Source organism: Lipotes vexillifer, unplaced genomic scaffold (genome assembly GCF_000442215.2).
Source record: "Lipotes vexillifer unplaced genomic scaffold, Lipotes_vexillifer_v1.1 scaffold189, whole genome shotgun sequence".
Lineage (NCBI taxonomy): Eukaryota > Metazoa > Chordata > Mammalia > Artiodactyla > Lipotidae > Lipotes > Lipotes vexillifer.
The window spans coordinates 3,691,024-3,714,343 of NW_006785816.1; the positions used below are offsets into that span (position 1 = coordinate 3,691,024).

General features: G+C 37.7%; 2 protein-coding genes across 2 annotated transcripts in view; one reads left to right on the plus strand and one right to left on the minus strand.

Moving 5' to 3' along the window:
- Positions 1-1,181: 1,181 nt before the first annotated feature.
- METTL18 (methyltransferase 18, RPL3 N3(tau)-histidine) lies at positions 1,182-3,514 on the minus strand. Its single transcript, XM_007458128.1, is given in 3 exon segments — positions 1,182-2,152; positions 2,154-2,544; positions 3,437-3,514. Coding segments are annotated over 2 exon segments (1,107 nt in total). The 5' UTR covers positions 2,333-2,544; positions 3,437-3,514; the 3' UTR covers positions 1,182-1,224.
- A 137-nt stretch (positions 3,515-3,651) lies between these two features.
- FIRRM (FIGNL1 interacting regulator of recombination and mitosis) overlaps positions 3,652-23,320 on the plus strand; it is a 45,613-nt gene continuing 25,944 nt past the window's right edge. The window contains exons 1-9 of the mRNA XM_007458129.1: positions 3,652-3,855; positions 7,662-7,701; positions 9,389-9,477; positions 11,061-11,165; positions 11,877-12,017; positions 14,273-14,438; positions 16,115-16,199; positions 17,899-18,037; positions 22,825-22,905. Coding sequence (XP_007458191.1) covers positions 3,652-3,855; positions 7,662-7,701; positions 9,389-9,477; positions 11,061-11,165; positions 11,877-12,017; positions 14,273-14,438; positions 16,115-16,199; positions 17,899-18,037; positions 22,825-22,905 — 1,050 coding nt within the window. The remainder of the gene's footprint in view (positions 3,856-7,661; positions 7,702-9,388; positions 9,478-11,060; positions 11,166-11,876; positions 12,018-14,272; positions 14,439-16,114; positions 16,200-17,898; positions 18,038-22,824; positions 22,906-23,320) is intronic.

Genomic DNA, 23,320 nt, shown 5'->3' on the forward strand with positions numbered 1-23,320 from the left:
CTCTGCGGCATGTGGGATCTTCCTGGACCGGGGCTCGAACCCATGTCCCCTGCATTGGCAGGTGGATTTTTAAACATTGCACCACCAGGGAAGTCCCTCAATTTCTTTATAAAATCTAGATAGTAATTATTACCTAATTCAGGGCTGTTACGAATATTATGTTAGTATATGTAAATCTCTTCTACCCTGCATATAGTAAATGCTGAAAACTGTTAGCTATTATGATCATTATTAAAATGGGGATGATATATACTTTATGAGGTTATAAATATTAAGCAAGATATATACAAAGTGCCTAGTTAACAGATGTCCAGTAAATATCACATTTCATTGAATCCAAGTCGTACCATTATTTTAGGTACCTTCAAGAAGGAAAAAAATACTGCCAGTTGTACAATAATTATTAGACAGTAAGGTAGACCCCAATTTTAGATATGTTAAGTGTGAACATTTTTGCATTAGGATCAAAATACTTTTTCTCCCCTTCTTTGCCCTACTTAACTAGTGAAGAGTCTTTACTCCCCAGAATCTGGAATTCTGTTTCCTATTCGTTTTCCTCCTACCAAGACCCTAGAGTCTCCTACTTCCTTGGCTAAAAAGGGCTACAAGCACTGTAAGTTTTCTGTACCATCTTTATATTCTCTATCATGATTCCCCTTATTTCTTCCATCTTAATGTTGAATTCAACTGCTCAGCATTCTAATTCTTATTATACAAGATAAATGAATATAAAAATAAAACAAAACAAAAACTTCTTCCTAGTTACCCAAGGCCTTCAATCTAATATTTAGATTCAGACTCATTTAGTGATGCATATGTATGCCTTTAGAATTAACAGCATGGTGATCAATCAGGCACTTCATGTGAACAGAAACTGACAAAGACTGGGAAGAAATTCAAACTTGAGGTAAGAAATGGCAGATTTTCCTGGGAACAAATTTATATGCCAAAGGTGGTAGAAAGGTCAAACAGAATGAAAGTGGAGAACAGAAAACTTTCCCACAAAATGATTTCCTAGGAGATCTTTTCAAATGCTGAGGAACACTATTTTTTCAGTCTCACCTAGCAAGTACAATGTCGCTAATATAGTTGGTCTCTTATTTGGATAAACAAAACTAAACAAACATCATAATTTCAGAAAAAAATAATAGCAAAGCAGAAATCAAACATTCAAAATAAGGTTTTGGTTATTTTGTTTATTTCACTTAGGACACTCAGTGGGCATTAACTGGGGTACTTAAAATTCATCTCAATTAGGAATCTCTTTAGTCCTTCATCAATTATTTCGAGTGTTCTCATCTCAAATACATTCCTGTCTTCAACAAACTTCTGAAAGAGATGAGTACCTCCACCCACACCAAAATAATGTGCTTTGCTGGCCAAAAGCACCCGTCCATTTTTATCTAACAATCTAAGGAATGTTTGGTGCAAAGGACCATAATAACCTGGATTGTAAATGGTTTCTGAGGTAAGAATGAGATCATATTTTTCAAAAAGTTTTTCACTGCTTAGTAAAAGCTTACAAAACTCAGACCACTCCCCAGAAAAGAACCGGAATTTACATAGTTCTTGTGCTACTTTTGATTTCCTGCACCTTTTCACATCTGGTTCGCTTACATCATTTTCTTCATCTTCCAAAGTGGAGTTAGCCACTACATTAGGTAAGGTTACTTCATCAATCACCACACTGTTATAATCTTGAAAATGAATTTCTTTGGCGCCTCCCTTGAACGCCATTATACCCAGCAACCCTGATCCACAACCAAGATCCAACACTTTTTTCCCAGCAAATTTCACTTTGGCCTTTGTAAAATATGCCAGGAGGTCAAAGGTACATTCCCAGATTTTTAAGCCTCCTTCATAAACACCTGTAATCAGGTCAGAGTGAGAAGAAAAGCTTTTTGAAGTGATGTTTTCTCCAGGGAAGTTCTCTTTCAACAAGATGGTTTTCACTACTGATATGTTCATATGCTGGAGACCTGGTAATGTTTCTATGACTTTATTTTCTAACACTTTCTTTAAATCTTTAGGCATAGCATGCTCTTTGGCAACTCTAAAGCAGGGCTGTTTTTCATGTGGCTCCAAGCTACTTGAACTGTTAGCTGCATTGAGTGAGTTGTCTGTGTCTTGAGAGGGACCTGCATTTCCTGCTCAAATGATCCTGAAGCCGGTCAAACTGTTTTCTGTAGAATTTTTTGTCTCTATGTGTACCTTTTTGTCTTTCTGAGACTGAAGACTCTTTTGAGGAATCTAGGGCCAAAGCTCCATCTCCAAGGGATGTTAATTCATCTTCCAGATGGTCTTCTATAGTGAAATTAAATTGAAAAGTCATTCTCTCATAAAATGCACACAATCGTTAAACTCAAAGGAAGATTCTTCAACTTCTGGATAGAACTGATGGTTTACACACGTAAACCTGCTTCAATTATTCTGTTAGTTTTGCTGGAGGTCCATTTCTCTTTAGCTGCTTATAAACAGTTACAAATACTCAGAGATATTTCCAAATGACTTTTAAGAGGTCTTTGCTCTTTTTTCAATTTAGCTCTGGAGAAAAAAAAAAGAAAATTGTTATTAAAAGGCAAAATGACACATTTTATGTAAATGTAATATTAATCAGTTCCCCGCTCCACCCCCAGCAGCTGCCTTTTCTATGAAAGCAGTGGAGGGACAGGGAGATAAAGAGACTTGGAAACACACACACCCTTCAGGTTTCAAAAGCTGGAGAAGAGAATAAACCGTAAAATCAAACAAAATAACAGCAGCAGCAACAACTAGAAATAACGTAAAGTCCAAAATTCTCAGGCAGGAAATGACAAGCCTAGCTATTTAGTGTGTTTCATCTGTCACGACCCTGCCCAAACATATTAACCTCCTAAACTGCCAGAATCTCTTCAGTCTGTTACCGTTTCAAGTAACAGGACTTCAAGATTGTATTTTGATAAATGAGCATCCCTTTAAAAACAGGAACAGGTATGCTCTGATGTGTGTAAATTCATTCAGATGACCTCACTACAAACATTTCGCGGAGACCAGCAGCCCTAAGTGTACTGGGAGTGATGTAACCGTGGAGTAATTAGTAAAGATTAGCTTGACACAGAATAAGGGCACTGAACTGTGCGGGGAGGTCCGTAGAAAAGGGAAGCAACTCAATAAAGAGACTCTTCTGTGTGTCTACTGTGCTAGACACTTAAAATATACCGTCTACTTCAATTTGCACAACAATTCTGGCAGGTGGGTCTTTATCCCCATTACATAGGATGTACAGAGTAGGGTCAACACATTAAATGGGTAGGAAGGCGCCTGTTTCTATCCCACTTCACCGCGGGGCCTGGAGTCATTTCTGGCTGTAAGTCCCAGGTCAAAGCCGACACCAGATGTGCAACCTCAAAGCCCCAAGGGACGGAGTGTAGCAAATCTGTGGACTCCCGGCCCTCACCTCCCCCAAAGCGTCTCAAAAGCAACGTTACAACGATGCAGACCTGTAGACGCTAGGCCCCCGGCAGGTTCCCAGCTCCAGAGTACTCCGGCCAGACCCTCCCGACTGAAAGCGCGCATCAGTGAGTCGAGTCCTCCGCGGGCCAGACAAGTCCGGCTTTATTCCCAATCATGTGGGGCCCGGGCTCACTAAGGAAAGCGGCGCCCTTCCTCTCTATGGTTTTGGTTCGCAAGGCCTGCCGGGACGGTGGGAGTTTCCGGTCTTGGCTCCGGCGGGAGTGTTTCGAAGCTTTGGTCTTGGGCGAAAACATGTCTCAGGAGCGCGCTGTCCCGGCGAGCGCGGTTCCCCTGGAAGAATTAAGTAGCTGGCCGGAGGAGCTATGCCGCCGGGAACTTCCATCTGTCCTGCCTCGGCTTCTTATATCCTTCATTGTCACTTCCACCTAGAGAGGGGTGTGGGGCCTGTCTCCAACCTTCTCTCCTGTCTCATCACACCCGCTGCAGGGCCGTGTTGGGTTCCTGCGGCTTCAACCCTCTCCTTTCTCTGTTGATGAGCGAGATGAGTAAGCGAGGGAAGGAAGGGCGAGCGAGAGCCGTGGGTGCCGAGACCGAAGGCATGCCTGGCTTTGGCATCCGAAGGGCTCGCAGAGGTGTTCTGCCAGTGATTTTGGCAGTGGATGTGGCGTTTTCTGCCATTTCTCTGGGCCTTTGAGTTGCTCTGTACGTGCAGTTAAGCGTGAGTACTTTTCCATGGGGCGGGGGGAGCGGGGGGAGGCAAGGACTCAGACTTGAGCTGTAAGGTGAGCTGAGTGGATGAAGTAGAGAGAGCGAGGTGCTCTGAGCTCTCATCTCTAAAATGGGTGGTGAAAATGAATACCTTCCTCACTATTTTGAGAATCTAATTAAAGGACGTAGTTCTGACATGGTGCCAGGTCTGTAAAAGATGTTCAATAAATACAAATGTTCTTCCCCTCCCTTTTTTGAACCTCTTTCGGTTTACTGCTGGTGAGAAGGTGTTGCTTCCTTTGCTAATTGGCTTTCATCTGCTGGGTGTGAGGTACTTAATGCCTCCGTTGTCCAGATGCAGGTCATTTAGTAGTCGAATCCTTTTTTGGTTGTAAATGTACCCGGAGTCCTAGCCCTTCATGTTAAAGGGTAATTTATTTTTTAAACATATTTGAGCACATAAAACTACACTCAAAAGAAAAAAAGACCTTCACTTGAGAGAGTCTGAACGCTGCAAAAATAATTTTTTACAGCTAAAGCCAACTGTAAATATTACGGTCACATAGAAATCATTCACCTGGGCATTGGCAAAGTCCCATTTAGGTACCAAAGCACTTTCTTAGTTACCGTGTAGATATGGAACTGCTGTCCTCAAGGATTTTTGTTTTCGGTAACAAATAGCCATCCTCCTCCTCAAAAAATTTTACTAGGTACAGAATATTATATGCACCAGGCTTCGGGGGAATGAAGATAAGAAACACGGTTCCTCTTTTTCTTCTCAAGCTTATAGGGGGATTTCAATAATTGAAAGTCAAGCTTTTTTATTTTTATTTTATTTTATTTTTTTTGCGGTACGCGGGGCTCTCACTGTTGAGGCCTCTCCCGTTGCGGAGCACAGGCTCCGGACGCGCAGGCTCAGCGGCCATGGCTCACGGGCCCAGCTGCTCCACGGCATGTGGGATCTTCCCAGACCGGGGCACGAATCCGTGTCCCCTGCATCGGCAGGCGGACTCTCAACCACTGCGCCACCAGGGAAGCCCTATTTTTTTATTTTTCTATAAATTTATTTATTTATTTTTGGCTGCGTTTGGTCTTCGTTGCACATGGGCTTTCTCTAGTTGCCGCGAGCAGGGGCTACTCTTTTTTTTTTTTTTTATAAATTTATTTATTTTTGGCTGCGTTGGGTCTTTGTTGCTGCTCACGGGCTTTCTCTAGTGGCAGGTGGGGGCTGCTCCTCATTGTGGTGCGCGGGCTTCTCATTGCGGTGGCTTCTCGTGTTGTGGAGCACAGGCTCTAGGCGCACGGGCTTCAGTAGTTGTGGCACGTGGGCTCAGCAGTTGTGGCTCGCGGGCTCTAGAGCGCAGGCTCAGTAGTTGTGTCACACGGGCTTAGTTGCTCCACGGCGTGTGGGATCTTCCCAGACCAGGGCTCGAACCTGTGTCCCCTGCATTGGCAGGTGGATTCTTAACCACTGCACCACCAGGGAAGTCCCAAGCTTGTTTATTTACATCAAAAACAAAAAAAAAGTCAACATTCCCACCTGGTTTTGCATCTCAAACTTAAAATTCAAAAGAACCCAAACCTGTTCTTCTCCCCAGGCTTCTTCATCTAAATAAATGGTTTTACAAGCCAAAACCTTCAGTCCTCTCACTCTCACATCCAATCAGCAAGTCCTTTTGTTTCTGACCTCAGACTGTATCTTGAATCCAAATGCTTATCTCCATCCTGGTTGCTACCACTCTTTCAAACCCCCATAACCTCTCACCTGAACTATTGTTAATAGCTCCCTTGCTTCTACTCATGTCCTCTTATAATGCATTCTCCAAAAAAAAGTTCACAAAAAAGTGAAAAACATGTTATTTCCTTTTTAAACCACTCCCTCCACCCTGGTGGCTTCTTAACAAATTAGCAATAAAATCTAAACTTTTACCTTCAAGTCTCCTCATGTTCTAAGCCTTTTCCTCGCTTACCTAGCTCACTACACTCTGTCCACAAATACATGAAGCTCACCTATCTCAGGATCTTCATTTTTGCTGATCCTTCAGCGTAGTTTGTTCTTCTCTCAGCCTTTTGTCCATCTCATTATTCAGATCTCAGCTCAGATGTCACGCCAGCAAGCCATTTTCAGTGTCCTCAGTCTTAGGTGGTTCTCCCAAACCCAGTCTGTAATACTTACCTCATTGCCCTGTTCAGTTTTCTAAAGAGCAGAAGTAACCTTAATGGAAATTATCTTGTTTACTTTGTTTTCTTTTTACTTTTCCTCACTGTACTGTAAAGTTCATAAAGGCAGGAATTTTGTTTTCTCCAGCACCTAGAATAGTGCCTGGCATATAGTAAGCATTCAGTGAAGGGCTAAAAGATATTGTCATGTTTTAAAACTGCCTGAAAATCTCATTAGATAAATTTTTTTTCAGCTTTTGGTTTTACTTCAACACTTTTTCTACAAATGAAAGAAATTTTCAGTAACTTCATCACCCAAACATAGTTATTTTCATGTTTTGCATTTCACACGTTATTTTCCAGTCTTTCTTTTTTGGGGGGGCTGCGCCGCTCGGCCTGCGGGATCTTAGTCCCCTGACCAGGGATCAAACTTGTGCCCCCTGCAGTGGAAGCGCGGAGTCTTAACCACTGGACTGCCAGGGAAGGCCCTTATTTTCCAGTCTTTACTTGCATGTCTGCATAATCATAACTTATGTTTAATTTTGGAGAGGCTAGAATTTTTTTGACCTTTACTGAAATTTATCCACGAGGCAAATTCTACCTTACTGAACTAAAATGAGTTAATGACTATATCTCATTTTGATTGCTGCTGTAAGATATGTATATGCAAAGTAAGATTTCAGAAAAAGAATCAATTTCTGTATTACTGTGACAGTTATGGCTTATTCATTTTTCTTATTGACACATACTTTAATAATTTGTATATTATTTTTACAGGAAAACATTTCTAACAATTATTCTGAATGGTAGAAAAGTGTATAGTTTATAATGTGATTACCATTAACGTTTGTAATGAACATAGCATAATTTATGACATATTTGTAAGCTTCTATGTGCAGAAGAGTTTCTGTCTGATAAGGTGGTAAGATAGATATGCTAGTAACATGAAAAGATAAGAGTTGATCAGTGACTTAAGACAGGTGCAAATAAAGTACTATAGAAGTGCTGAGGGGGAAGAAGTTTCTGTTTCAGAAACCAGAAACCCATGGATTATTATAGACTGTTTCTCATCTGTCAGAAATAAGTCATAACTACACATAGTTTGAAAAGATAAGTTTATCCCTGAGCAATTTTGAAAACATTTCCTTAAAGTATTTTCATTATATTTCATTATACCTAGCAAACATTACATTTTTTACAGCAAAATTAAGCCAGTAATTTGAGTCTAATTTCAATCTCTTACTGATCATTGCTTAAACTTCAAGAAGGGTCCTTTTAAAATCTGTTCTCAGTAGTGAATATCTCACTACTGATACTAGTATCTTCCTTAATTTTTTTACTCTATGTATCAGCATTCTGACAGTTGGCTTGAGCATATTCGTAAGTAAAATTATCTTAATTGTACGATTACTTTGATGTCTTTAAGGCCTGAGTCCTACATATCCCAGTTTCGTATTCCCTTTAAATTTAAATATAGTTTTGTATACCCTTTAAGTTTATTCTTCCTATTGTAGCGTTACAGCCTCTGTAATCTTCAGTTACTTAAAATGACCAAATTACTTCAAATTACAGGACTTAAAGTTTTAAATTCCATTTTGGATAGATACCAAAAGTGTTCTGTTTGATAATGTGTGTATAAGCACATTGTAAATTTTATTTTATTTTATTTATTTATTTATTTTTTGCGGTATGCGGGCCTCTCACTGATGTGGCCTCTCCCGTTGCGGAGCACAGGCTCGGGACGCTTAGGCTCAGGCGGCCACGGCTTACGGGCCTAGCCGCTCTGTAGCATGTGGGATCTTCCCAGACCGGGGCACGAACCCGTGTCCCCTACATCAGCAGGCGGACTCTCAACCACTGTGCCACCAGGGAAGCCCCACATTGTAAATTTTAAATGTTAGTTGTTAAACTGTTTAAACCAATATAAAACATAATTTGCAGTCTACTTAATAACTTTCAGCCTCTTAACATGTTTAGTGTCAATTAGAAAATACTTTCTAAGTTACAAAAGGCTGATTGTTTAGGCATGACAAATTTGTCATTTGGAAAAGTTGACTTTCTTCATCTGTCTTCATTAATCTTACTTGACGTAATTTATTTATTTAGTTAGGAGGAGAGGTAGAGAGTTAAGACTATCTGCAGAGTTTACGCATATATTTTGAGTTTTCTGTTTACATTTCACTTGGTTGTGGAATATTTGTTTATAATCTTGGATCTGTGTGCTGCCTGTGGGGTCTGATTTTTTTAAGGAACAGTTACTTTTTATCCTGTGTATGAGAGTTGTACATATTCATTATAGAAAATTTGTAACATGCAGAAAAACAGAAAAGATAATAAAACAGTCATTAATCTGAAATGTTTAAGATTTTGGCATAGGATATTCTCATCTTTTTTTTTTTTTTTTTTTTTTTTTTTTTTTTTTCTTGCGTTATGCGGGCCTCTCACTGTTGTGGCCTCTCCCATTTGCGGAGCACAGGCTCCGGACGCGCAGGCTCAGTGGCCATGGCTCACGGGCCCAGCCGCTCCGCGGCATGTGGGATCTTCCCGAAACGGGGCACGAACCCGCGTCTCCTGCATCGGCAGGCGGACTCGCAAGCACTGCGCCACCAGGGAAGCCCCAGGATATTCTCATCTTGATTCTATATATTCCTGCCAGCCTATCGGTTATTCTTTGTATATACATGTTTATATATATATATTAAGATTGGAATTACACTATTTGGAAGTTTTTTCATTTTAGCTTAATGTATTGTGGACATTTTATCATGGTTTTAAACAATCTCTAACAATCATTTTAATGATAGCAGATCCTATTCAGTAGATGTACCCACATCCATTAACTGATCTTCAGTTGCTGTACACGTTGTTTTGTTTTTTAAAATTTTTCTATTATTTCAGGTTGTTTAACTGTTAATAGTTTCTCTACATAGAATATGGCATTTTGAAACCATACAAAGCTTTTGATTGCTAGTACTTACATATTCTCGAATCTGGGAAAGGGTAGTGACCTTTGTTGGCTGACATGACTTAATATTGCTACAAAATATGTTACTATTTTCCTTTATAGAAATTCTGAAAATTATTGTAGAAATGTTTTTACCTCATATGAACCACCTGACATTGGAACAGACTTTCTTTTCACAAGTGCTGCCAAAGGTATAGTACTATTATTATCTTAATCAATTTACTTGTTATAAAGGCTGTTAAGATCTGGCCTCAGTTTTAGACCATTTATTCTTAATTTCTTAACGTATCACTTTTTTTGTTTTTGGTTGTGCCGCGAGGCTTGTGGGATCTTAGTTCCCTGACCAGAGGTTGAACCCGGGCCCACAGCAGTGAAAGTGCCAAGTCCTAACCACTGGACTGCCAGGGAATTCCCAATGTATCACATATTTGAAATACAAATAAAATAGGTAAAAACAGATCTTATGTGAGAATATGATGGTGTTAGTATGATCTTTAGGTGATTAAAAAAACATTTTCAGAGAGTGTGGATCCTTTACTAGTTGAATTTACATTATTTGTAGTTGGTTTTAAATACTCTTGTATTTTAAAGCTGTTCGTTGAAAATTGGGATGAATGATGAAGTTAGTTAAGTCTCTTTCTTTATTTTCTCTGTAGAATTTATTAGTAATTGTTAAATTTCATTTTCTGGAAAAATGGAACCAAAATTTATTAAAGAAGCCTTAGAATAAAAATGGCTGGAATATTGGTAAAATCAAGTAACTTAAAAGAAAATATCAGATTTACCAACTGCACTGTTACCTTTTAGGTGGTATACCTTTTCTCTGGAAAGCAGAGTCATAACTTTTTTTTTAAATTGTGGGAATTAAGCATACTTTGGTGACAAAAATGAAACATTTTTTTTATGATAACTTATCTCTTACTGGAATGGATTTCTAAGTTTAGCTTTGAAACAAATAATTATCAGAACTCCTTTTACTCATATTCACTCAATTGTTCTCTATCTAAAAGGTTTCTTAAAATTTGTTCTTGATTGCCAAAAAAAGGTCCAGCTAGTATATAGATGAAAACGAGATGTTGAGTGTTAACAGGCTTATGGGAAGCAGTACCCTCTTTAGTTACAGTGTGTTGCTGACTATGGTTATTCTTGTAGTGTAGTGTTTAGGCCATTTAACTTGTTTAGAGTATTAAGATCTTAGGTTGGCTAATGTTTCACAGACAAAAACACTTAGTTCTGAGGTCACATACTATGTCTCTAACCCAGGAATAGTATTTTGAGTTGGTCAGAAAGGGGAACTGGTTAGAAAACAAGTGAATAGGTAATTCAGCACAAATTCATTACCACTACCAGAAAATATCCTTGTAAATGTTCACATGGATGTTGATTGGTTAAGATCATCATCTTTTATTTATTTAAGTGTAAGAGTAGCACTTTTGTTACATCACCAAAAAATGAACTTTGAGTGATATTTTTTTATGGATGTTATTAAGTAGATTCAAATCACAGAAATGGAAGACAAATCAATTTTTGTTGGAGGTTTTTTTTTTAAGGAGATTCTATTGTAGAAAAATAGTATACAAAAAATAGAAATACTATAGAAACACTATACAAAATATATATTTTATTAATTTTATTAGGTGGAGTTGTTACACTGGACAATATTCCGTGGCTGTTAATAATGCAAAATCAAATCTAATTTATTTCTTTAAAGATACGCCTTTCCTTTTTTAATGACTTCTGTTACTACTGTTTATGACCTGCTTTGTTTTCACAGACTGTGAGATTATTTGATGACATGATGTATGAGTTAACCAGTCAAGCCAGAGGACTATCAAGCCAAAATTTAGAAATCCAGACCACTATAAGAAATATTTTACAGGTATGTCAAATATATTAGAAAGGGGGGTGGGAGAGCTTAAAGAGTATGAAATATTAATTAACTTTATATTCTCTATATAATGCCCCAATGCTAGAATTAAAGTTATAGAATTAAAGATATAAAGATACTGCAAAAAACATAAATTCTGAATTTCTTATACAATTTCATGCTTAGTAAATATCTAAACTCGTATAAGAAGGCAAGTAATCAAGATAGCCATGCTCTCGTTCTAAAGCGTATGTGTAGAACACCTGCCATATACTTTGATGTTGTGGGTTAGGATTCCAACTTCTTCGTTTTTTCTTTTTTTTTTTTAACCAAATGGCTAGCCAGGTTTTTTGGGTTTTTTTCCCTAAGATTTTTTGATGTGGACCATTTTTAAAGTCTTTATTGAATTTGTTACAATATTGCTTCTGTTTTTTTAATTTTTGGTTTTTTGGCTACAAGGCATGTGAGATCTTAGCTCCCCGACCAGGGATCGAACCTGTACCCCCTGCGTTGGAAGGCGAAGTCTTAACCGCTGGACTGCCAGGGAAGTCCCTAGCCACTTTTAATATTTGTAGTTCTGACAGATTGTAGCTACGTGTAAGGAGGAACAGAGAGAGGTTCCATTTTGCTCACTGCTGTATCCCTAGCACTCAGAATATTGTCTGACACCTTTTAGGTACACAGAAAATATATTCTGAATGAAACTTCTTTCCATATTTCCAGACAATGGTACAGCTATTAGGAGCTCTTACAGGATGTGTTCAGCATGTCTGTGCCACTCAGGAATCCATCATTCTAGAAAATATTCACAGTCTTCCCTCCTCGGTCCTACATGTAATCAAAAGTACATTTGTACATTGTAAGGTGAGTGATGGGTCTAAGTACACATTTTTTTTTTTAACATTTTTTTAAAATTTTATTTATTTTTTTCTGGCTGCGTTGGGACTTTGTTGCTGTGCGCGGGCTTTCTCTAGTTGCGGTGAGCGGGGGCTACTCTTCGTTGTGGTGCGCGGGCTTCTCATTGCGGTGGCTTCTCTCGTTGCAGAGCACAGGCTCTAGGCACCCAGGCTTCAGGAGTTGTGGCTTGCAGGCTCTGGAGCGCAGGCTTAATAGTTGTGGCGAATGGGCTTAGTTGCTCCGTGGCATGTGGGATCTTCCTGGACTAGGGCTCAAACCCAAGTCCCCTGCATGGGCAGGCGGATTCTTAACCACTGCGCCACTAGGGAAGCCCTAAGTACACTTTAAATGGCCTAAAATCCATGGGCAAAGGGGCTGAGTTTGTGGTGCTTATAGTATTTGTTCATACGTTTACATTTTAACCTATATTATTGCAGTGCATTTTTCCATAGAACAAAGAGCATGTATGTAAATATTTGTTTCAAAATAAGTGGTTATAAAGAAATCTTAAGAAGGGGGCTCTTGCAGTTTTGTTGTTGTTGTCTTATTCTGTTTCCTTTTGATAAGGAAAGAAGTGATACAGATTTGTGTCAAGTCACAGGGATCCTCAAATATTTCTGTCATGGCATTGATGGCTCAGATGAATTGCTTAACAATTAGGTGCCTATAAAGGGACACTGACTCTTATTTAGTCCTGAGACAGCTTTAAAGCACAAAAGCTGGCCTAGGATTTGTGGGTCACAGGAAGTTTTGATACCTGTTTGTTGGGTGAATGAAAATTGCTAGTTAACTAATGCTTCTCTTTGGTGACAGGGTACTGAAATGTCATGCACTGGACCTAATGTTATTTAGCTCCCTTTTAGTTCTATATTTGTAAGATCTTGGAAGTCAGAAATCATATTTTATACATACCTGCATCTCTCAAAGTACACTATATATAATGGAGGTTCACTAAACATTTGTTTAATGAATGAATATGTCATTCACTAAGAATCATTAAATTTTTTTTTTTTTTTGCTGGTGAGAATTCTTTAATTGAAGTACAGTTGATTTACAGTGTTGTGTTAATTACTGCTGTACAGCAAAGTGACTCAGTTATATATATATGTACCTTACTCTTTTTTACTATTCTTTTCCATTATGATTTATCATAGGATATTGAATATAGTTCTCTGTGCTATACAGTAGGACCTTGTTGTTTATCCATTCTATATATGAAAGCTTGCATCTGCTAACCCCAACCTTCTACTCCATCCTTCCCGCAACCCCCTCCCCCTTGGCAACTACCAGTCTGTTCTCTGTGATTCTGTTTCTGTCATAGACAGGTTCATCTGTGTCATATATATATATTTTTTATTTTATAAATTTATTTATTTATTTTTGGCTGTGTTGGGTCTTTGTGGGTTCTATCTAGTTGCTGTGAGTGGGAGCCACTCTTCATTGCAGTGTGTGGGCTTCTCATTGCAGTGACTTCTCCTGTTTCAGAGCACGGGCTCTAGGTGCGCGGGCTTCAGTAGTTGTGGCTCGCGGGCTCTAGAGCGCAGACTGTAGTTGTGGCGCACGGGCTTAGTTGCTCTGCGACATGTGGAAGCTTCCCAGACCAGGGATCAAACCCATATCCCCTGCATTGGCAGGCGGACTCTTAACCACTTCGCCACCAGGGAAGTCCCTGTGTCATATTTTAGATTGCACATATAAGTGATATCATATTGTATTTGTCTTTCTCTTTCTGACTTCACTTAGTCTGATAATTTCTAGTTGCATCCATGTTGCTGCAAATGGCATTACTTTGTCCTTTTTTTATGCCTGAGTAGTATTCCATTGTATATATGTACCACATCTTCTTTATCCATTCATCTGTCGATGGACATTTAGGTTGTTTCCATGTGTTGGCTATTATGAATAGTGCTGCTATGAACATAGGCATGCATGTATCTTTTTGAATTATAGTTTTGTCCGGATATATGCCCAGGAGTGGGATTGCTGAATCATGGTAATTCTATTTTTAGTTTCCTGAGGAACCTCTGTACTGTTCTCCGCAGTGGCTGCACCAACTTACATTCTGATGCTATTCTGCACCCCATGTTTTGCATATGCTCCCCACCCACCTACTCTCTAAAAGCATTACATTTATGAGCTCTGATAGAATGAATTAAAATAAATTTGGCTCTTGAGTTTTTTATGATTTGCTTTTTCTCTTGTTTTTATTCCTTTGTGATCAGAATAGCGAATCTGTTTATTCTGGGCGTTTACACCTAGTCTCAGACCTTCTGCAGGCTCTTTTCAAGGAGGCCTATTCTCTTCAAAAGCAGCTAATGGAACTGCTGGATATGGTTTGCATGGACCATTTAATAGATGAGAATGATGACGTTTTGAATATGGTAGTAGGTGAGTGAAAGAAACTACTTAGTATATGATGTATATTGACTATAAACTGTACATCAGTTAAATTACTGAACCCAATGTTTCTAATGATTCATGATACTATGTGTAAAAAAATTTAAATCCTACCCAATAAACTTTTAATCTCTTAAATTTTAGATTTTGTAAAATTGATATTTGATGCATTAACATAGATTTATATATTTAGTCAATGTTCAAAGTAGGTTGTTACTCCACAGTGACTAACAAAGAAAGTTATGCAATTTTATGCCCTCTAAAGTAGTCCAAATTCTGAAGCAGTAGCTTTCAGTGTTTTTAAACCATAACTTCGTAGTAAGAAATGAAGTTTGCATTTCTTCCCGGAACACATATAATTACATACTTGTATGTATGTTTGTGAATGTGTATGTATATACTACATTTATTTATTGTACTTGAAATAACATACTCTATTATAGTCTATTTCATTTTTAAAGAATTGCTGATTGCTCCTTTATTAATTTCATCACTTACCAATGGATCATGGCCCAGAGTTTGAAAAGCAGTACTCTAATAAAAAGATTGCATTCATAGCTTCAGCATAAAGAGAGTAAGGTGGTTTTGTGCAGTATTATCAGGTATCTTTTGCTCTGTAACAAACCAACCCAAAAATCTATTACATTAAAGTAACTACTAGGGAGTTCCCAGGCCACCCAGTGGTTAGGACTCGATGCTTTCACTGCTGGGGCCTGGGGTCAATCCCTGGTCAGGGAACTAAGATCCCGCAAGCCACGTGGCATGGCAAGAAGGAAAGAAAGAAAGGAAGGAAAAAAGAAAGGGAGGGAGGGAGGGGGGAGAGAGGAAGGAAGAAAGAAATCAAGCAACTACTGTTTCATTTATTCATGATTCTAAGTTAGTGTTTTAGGCTGGGCTCAGGTAGAACAGCTTTCTGTGCTTCACGTGGTGTAACTGGCTCACTCCTGTGTTTGTGGTCACTGACCTCACTCATGGTTGTTTGTCGGCAGAGGGAGAGATAATGTCCTGAGCCAGTCCCATGTAGCCCATCATGCCGCATGTTAGCCCAGGCTCAGCTACCTGCTGATGGCCTCAGGGGTCCTAAGAGCAGCAAGAGAGGGCAGGCCCCAGTGTGCAGGCACGTTTAAAGTCTCTGCTTGGTTTATGTTTATTTTTGTCCTGTTGACCAAAGCAAGTTATGTCACGAAGCCCAGGGTCTGTGGAAGCGAACTAAGAGCGTGGACACAGAAAGGGGTTTATTGTGCTCATTTTAACAAATAATCTACCTCAGGCAGAGTACAAGCCTTAATGAGTACTGTGCAAATTCGTTTGATTCGTCCTTGTTAGGTTTTCTTTCCTTAGCAGTATATTTTGTCATTTTTGATTTGAATATCTGTAGAATATTTCAGTTACAATAGGGCATAATTTTTAGTCCACTGAACATTTTTAGTTTTATTTAGGTCATAGAGTAGGTGTAAACATCAAACTTAATTTTCTATAATTTATAAAAACCCTAAATCAAAAGTGTGACACTTACTTTCACTAATTATTTTGAGATAATTTTTTTCAAACTGTATTGCCTATTTTAGCAAATGTCAAAATTGTTCAGTAGATATTTTTAAATATAGAAGAAACTCACCCCATATAACATTTGAATGTCCTAAGAGTTCTGTTATCTTTCTTTGTAGTTATTCATTCATTGTTGGATATCTGCTCTGTTATTTCCAGTATGGACCACGCATTTCATGCCAATACTTGGAAATTTATAATTAAGTAAGTTTCTGTTTTGTTTTGTTTTTACTTTTTGTAGTATATTTTCCATATCCAAAGTCTTAATTATTTGTAAGTTTTCTTAGATTGCATTTAAAACGTTTTGTATGGGTGTGTACAATGTTTACTGACACTGCTCTCTTATAATCCAAATGTTGTACATGTAGCTCCCAAACTAAATCATACTTCTTTATCCTGCTTTCTCTAAAATTAAAAAAAAGTTCTACTCAGTTAGCTAGTACATCTGAAATAATGGGCCATGGGTCTTAACCATTTGCCTACCTCTACTGTTGTTTAACTGACTATCAAGTATCCTACTTCCAGGCTTAGGTAAATTAATAATTATAATTAGAGCTGAATATAATCCCCTTATTATATACTTTTGAGTTGTTCAATTTTAATTCCATTTATAATTTTAACTAGAGCGTTATGAAGGGTTGCTAGGGAGAGTGTTCATAGCATTCATCAGATTCTTGGGGGTGGGAGGAGATATACTTGAGATGTAAAAATGGTTAAGAACCTCTGCTTTATACATATGCATAAAACATTAAAGGTAGTTTAATACTTTCAGGTCTTAGGTGTTTTTCTTGCACCACCAGGTCATTACGTTGCCAACAAGTAATAGTGCAGTGGTTCAAAGTGTCAACTCAGAGCCAAACCGCATATGCTTGAATCCATTCTGAAATCACTCACCCCTCTGGAACTCTTAGGCAATTTGGTTAATTTCTCTGAGTCTTAGTTTGCTCATCTGAAAGTGGGAGTTATAACAATAGCACCTTCTTTGTGGGGTTAAAATGAGAATTGAGTTTATCAGTGTGAAATGCTTGCAACTCTGCAAGTCACACAGAGAGTGCTCAGTGAATTAGCCACACCAACCATCACCATCGCCATCGCCATCATCATTATCATTGAATATCTTCCAGTCTTGCCCCGCTCTGATTCATTTTCTATCCAGCATTCATACTGATCTTCTAAAAATGTAAATGAGATCATGTCACTCTACTGCTTAAAATCCATCCCAGTTTAATAAGAGTAACAACCTAATCCTCTCTGGCTCCCACCTTCTTTACCAGCCATCTCCATTGCACTCTCCCTGCTCACAGCTCCTCCAACATAACAATCTCTCCTGTCCCAGAGCCTTTTCACAGCTTTTCCCTCTGCCTGGGATGCTTCTCTCTTGTACTCTACACCTTGCTAATTCCTGCTTATCTTTCAGTTCTCAGTTTAAGTGTTACATCCTGATGGTAGCATTCTTTTCATCCTCACCCTGAGAATCAGTTAGATTAGATCTCTCTATTGTAGCATCCTGGACTTTTCCAGCTTAGCATTCATCACAGCTGTAATCAATTAACTATTCTTACATTATTTAATGTTCTCTTTTGTGCTAGACCACAAATTTCCATGCAGACAGGGCAGAGATTGTGTCTTTTCATTCACCCCTCTATCTCCAGAGCTTCACAGAGTGCCTGGCATATAGTAAGAGTTCAATTAATATTTTATAAGGAGAAATAAAAAATTATCAGCTTACTCAAACTAACATGACAGCTTAAGAGGTAACATTAATACATCTTAATTATGCCGTGTCTGATATATATGATGCATTTTGATTTTTTACATGTTCTTTCAAGTCATATTTTTATGGTCTTAAGTTACTTGATGTGTTAATTGTGGTGATTATATTCTTTTCTTTTTATTCATTTAGGCAGAGCCTTAAGCACCAGTCGGTTATAAAGAGTCAGCTGAAACACAAAGATATAATTACTAGCTTGTGTGGAGACATTCTTTTCTCCTTCCATTCTTGTTTACAGTTAGCTGAGCAGATGACACAATCAGATGCCCAGGTAAAAATATGGTCTAACAACACTGTGAACTGTAGCTCTTTTTCTTTTGCGGTTACTAAATCTCATTTAGAGCTATGGATCAGTTTACCTAAAAGGGTTTTAATTTGTTTTGTTTTTGTTTTCAATCTGTGGGATTATTTACAGCCCATAATTACTTTTCACTCAGAGCATTGCATTAGACGCCTATCTGCTTTCGTTCCATCTATAGTCTATCTGTCCCTGCCTTTTTATATACTCACTGGTTGGTCAAGGCATTCTCCTCAGAATCTTTTCTACCCTTGGACAAAAATCTAATTCCTTAGTCCTGTATTTATTTAAGGTCGTCTTGATGATATAGCCACAGTCAACCTTTTCTTCACCAATCCATTACAACCTGTAGAGATGCAGTATACAGCTGTGTGTATACTTACTTTATACTGATTTCAAAAAGTTATAGTGTTGAATTGGCATCCCTTTTATAAAACAGATTGTATTCTAAAAATTTTTAATATGCTTGTTGGGAATTGCAGTATATTTTCCTATAACAGTGTTTATACATAGTGCCTTCTGTTCTCACACTAGCTCTTTAAAGTTTGTTTAACTCGTAATAGTCCTAAATTATAGGATTAATAGTAGTCAGGACCTCACAGTTATAAGCAATAATTTCAGTGGGAAAATGAGTTAAATATTTCTCTGTAGAATAACAGTAACATCCCTTCCTGTTATAGACCTGCAAACTGATACAGGGTATTCCTCTGTACCTGTGCTCTTCCCTGCCCAGCAGCTATGGGGGTGGACATGTAAGGATTCATCCAGTTCCTAAACACTGATCACAACTCATGGGGCAGGGATGATCTGGAAAGACAAACCCGAGAGGAGGGTGGAAGTTTGAAAAGGGGCCCGGAAGTTGGTAAGAGGGAGTGAGGAGTAACTTCAGGAAGGGGCACACCCTTTCCTTCTTGCTTCTCTTTTTCTCTTTATCTATCCTTCCCTTACATTCTTTCTTTCTTTTTTCCTTTTCTTTTCTGTCCCCACTTGTTTCATATACCCTTTCTGATTCCCCTCACCTTCCTGAAAGGAGAAGGCATTTTGTTGGGTATCCTGTGTCAATGGCAGGAAGGATGTTCCCCTATCCACCTTTATCCTATACATCTGCATCCTCAACCTCCTCTTTTTCCAGTTTCCATCTTGCTTATCTTGACACCACAGATCCCCCAGTTAGAGTTACTTGGAGAGTAAGATTAGACAGAGATTCCTGGACAGGAGTGAGATGGGGAAAGCCCAAGCCACAGTATAGTCTATAATGGAAGAAGAAAGAGAAGTCCCGAGGGTACCTGACCAGGATGGCTATTTGTACATGAAGTATTGAATACATAAGTTCAGTGTATATAAACTGCTTGTGTATGAAAATCAGAGAATTTAAATAGTAAACTTTCCTAACTGTCCAAGCAAATTTTCATATTTTGCCTTACTTGTTTTTCTTTACTTATTTGGTACTGATAAACGTAACTAGCACTACTTACTGTCCATTGCCTGAAATGGAGCTTTGAGAAGGTCTGTGTAGTTTCTCCATTCTTAACTCTAAATTTTGATTAGCATCGCCCTCTGCTGTTCACTATTGATATTTATTGAAGAATCAAACCATTTCATTAAATTCTTCCAAGCAGTTTTTTCACCTTGTTTTTAAAAACATCAGAATAAAACCTCTAGATTTCATAGGTAATATGCTGTTTATGGAAGCATGTAGATGTATCAGTCCCTAAATTAGGTTCCTGAGGCTGCTATAACAAATTACCACAAATCAGGTGGCAAATTTGTTCGCTCACACTTCTAGAGGATAGAAGTCTGAAATGTGTCAGCAGGGCCCTGTTCTCTTGAAGGTTCTAGGGGAGAGTCTGCTCCATGCCTTTCTTAGTTTCTGCTATCACTGGCATTCCTTGGCTTGCAGCTGTATAACTTCAGTCTCTGCCTCCATCATCACGTGGTGTCATCTCCCTGTCTCTTCTTATCATCTTCATAATAGGGACACCAGTCATGTTAGATTAATGGCACATCCTACTCCAGTATGACCTCATCTGAACTAATTGCGCCTACAATGTCCCTACTTCCAAATAAAGGTACTGGGGGTTAGGGCTTCACCCTGTCTTTTTAGGGGGCACAGTTCAACCCGTGACAACCCCTAAAATTGATATTTATTCTCTCTTAAGTCTTGAACATGGTTTCAAAATGAGACTGTTGTATTAGACTTTGTAACAAGTTTTTTCACCACAAATAATTTAGTTTTTCTATAAAGATAGGGAAATTTATTTGTAACGCTCTTAGATATAAATTTAATTTGCACTGTAATTCCTACTTTTGTTCATAGAATGCTTACTGAAAGTTACATTCAGAAAATAAACTCATATTTTTATATCTATTGCCTACACTTAGATTCATTGCTCACTACATTCAGATTTTATCGGTATTTTTCTTGTTTTATTTAAAGAAAGAAAGACTGGATACTCAGTATTTTGAAACATTAAAAATGGTTTTCCTTGTTTATATCCCCACCCCCGCTTTTTTATTGGCATTGAGATGCAAACTTTCTGACTTAAACAGTTGAGTAAATCAAGGTGGGATAGTATTTGTGTTGTACACTTGCTTTTTGAATATGTGAAAATCAGCTCTAGATTTAATTGGTATGCTATTTAGTAATGAAGTAAAACCAGAGTCTTCAACCAAATCTTATACAATTTCCTCTTGAATGAGAAAGAAAAATTTAAAGTAGGCGAACATGATAAGTTTTGTGTCACCATTTATTCATTTAATTCATTTACCAGCTATCTCCAGAGTCCTTACTGTGTGCCAGAAAATGTGCTGAGTACTAAGTCAGCCATATCTTTCTGCCTCCAATAACTTATAGTCTAGGTTGGGAGATAGTATAAGCAGGTAATTATAGACTAGTGTGATCTTTGGAGAATTGTGGGTTGGCCTATGTGAGTAAAGGTAGGAATCATGAAGTCAAGAACAGTTTCTTGTGATGTGACATCTAAGCTGAATAAAATTTCTTATTGAGTATCTTATAAGTATCTTAGATTCATTTTTAATCTCTGTCCTTTTAAACTTCCATAGCAGTGTATGAGAGAGTTCATATTCATAATTATCAAAGAGGTGAATTTTCACCTAACTTACTGTTGCTGAGGAAAATTGACTATTTCCAAATATTTTTATAAAAGGTAAAAATGAAGGGTCATAATTAGTGGATCATTCAATTCCACTTTGATTGGTTTAATTAAGATTTTGATATATTTTTGGAAAGAGATTGAATGAACATACACAGTTAATAAAGTTATTTCATTTGAAATTATTCTCCAAATTAAAGATAATAATGTATCTGTTTCACTTAATTTTAAGGTACTAATTTAAAGCTCTTTGGATTATAGTGTGTATTGCACATTTGGATGACATAATAACCAATATTTATTAAGCTAAGTTGTCTAAGTGTCAAACACTATTTAAACCTCACAGTAACCTTAGTGTAAGCCACATTGCACCCTCATAGAGAGGCTTGGTAACTTTCCCACGATCATGCAGAGGTAGTGGTAAGGCCAGGATTTCAATCCAGGTAGGGTGACTCCACTGTCCTCTACATCGCCTGTATACACATAGATATCTTGGCATTACCCAGTGTTTTATCAACTTACAAAGATAATACATGCTCAGAAAACCCTCACACATTGCACAAATACCTAATATGGACAGTGAAATCCTACTTTAATCTGCTACAGAGAACCACAGGTAAGATTTCGATTTATTTTGGGAGGGTTAGGGAGGGAATATTAACACATAACGCACATTTAAAAATAATAATAGGATGGTATTATACATATTTTGCAGCATGATTTTTTACTTAATCTGTCTTAGGGCTTTCTGTATTCGTGAAGGTATATCTACCCAATTCCTTTTAATAGCTCTATGCTACTACATTTTGTGAATGTACATTGAATTTTTTTTAATAATGAATCTCTATGTATTCATCATCCAGTTTTATACCTTGAATTTATTTAACCATTCTCCAGTTGATGGATGCTGGATTTATTTCCATTTTCATTATATAAGAAAGATTGCATTGCATACCTGTGCTGGTATTTCTGTAGGATATATTTCCAAAAGTGGGATTGCTACTGGGTCAATGAATTTATAGCACTCTAGCTTTTAATAATAATGCTAGAGTGTTTAATTTTATGCTCCCATGAATGTTAAAATAAAGTGCTTACTACTCTACTTCCTCAACTCTGGGATATTATCAGTCTTAAATCTTTGCTAATCAAATAGTCTTCTGCCCTCCCCCTTCAAAAGGTATGTAATTAGGTTGTAATTTAGAGTTTTTCGATTTTAGTTTATCGGAAATTGGTATTTTCTGTGAACTGCCTTCTCGTGTCTTACCTGTTTTCTTTTATATCTCATTCTTTTATTTGTTTGTAAGACCTTTTTCTTTTGACCATCTACTGATCCCCATATAGCAAAGAACAGTAAGGTATTAAAAGTTTCTTTCACTTTCAGATCAGTCAAAAATGATCACCTCTTGCTGTTATAGATTAAGATTTCTTTTCAGTGATGTAGAGTTTAATTTTTTGACATATTTTATCATTTGGTGTGTGTTTGTATGGCTTCTAACAACTCAGAGAAGAATTACTTTTTTATGGGAAATGTTTACACTCTGTTTATTAAGAGATCTTTTTAGAAAATATTGTCTCATTTACAAGTTTAGCTAATTTCATATTCTTTTCCTATTCATTATGCTTTCTTATTTCCTTTTTTTGGAACAGGATAATACTGACTGCAGATTATTTCAGAAAACACTCAAATTGTGTCGTTTCTTTGCCAACTCCCTTTTGCACTATACTAAGGTAAGGCTTATTTTTTTTAATAATGCGTGAATGTGAAATCTACAGTACATTGTAAGTTATCCTGTTTTTATTATTCCTGCCCAAAACAATCTTTTGAAGTTATTTAATCAAGAGTATATTTTGTAGGGCTTTTGGTTTTACATTGTTAATTGTTAAATATTGAGCATCTGTTACATCATTTAAGTTGCTACCATCATATTGTTACTGATTTGTTTTTTAAAATTTTTTTTGAAGATTTATTTATTTATTTTTGGTTGCATTGGGTCTTCATTGCTGCGTGTGGGCTTCCTCTAGTTGCGGCGAGCAGGGGCTACTCTTTGTTGCAGTGCGTGGGCTTCTCACTGCGGTGGCTTCTCTTGTTGGGGAGCACAGGCTCTAGGCACGTCGGCTTCAGCAGTTGCAGCACACAGGCTCA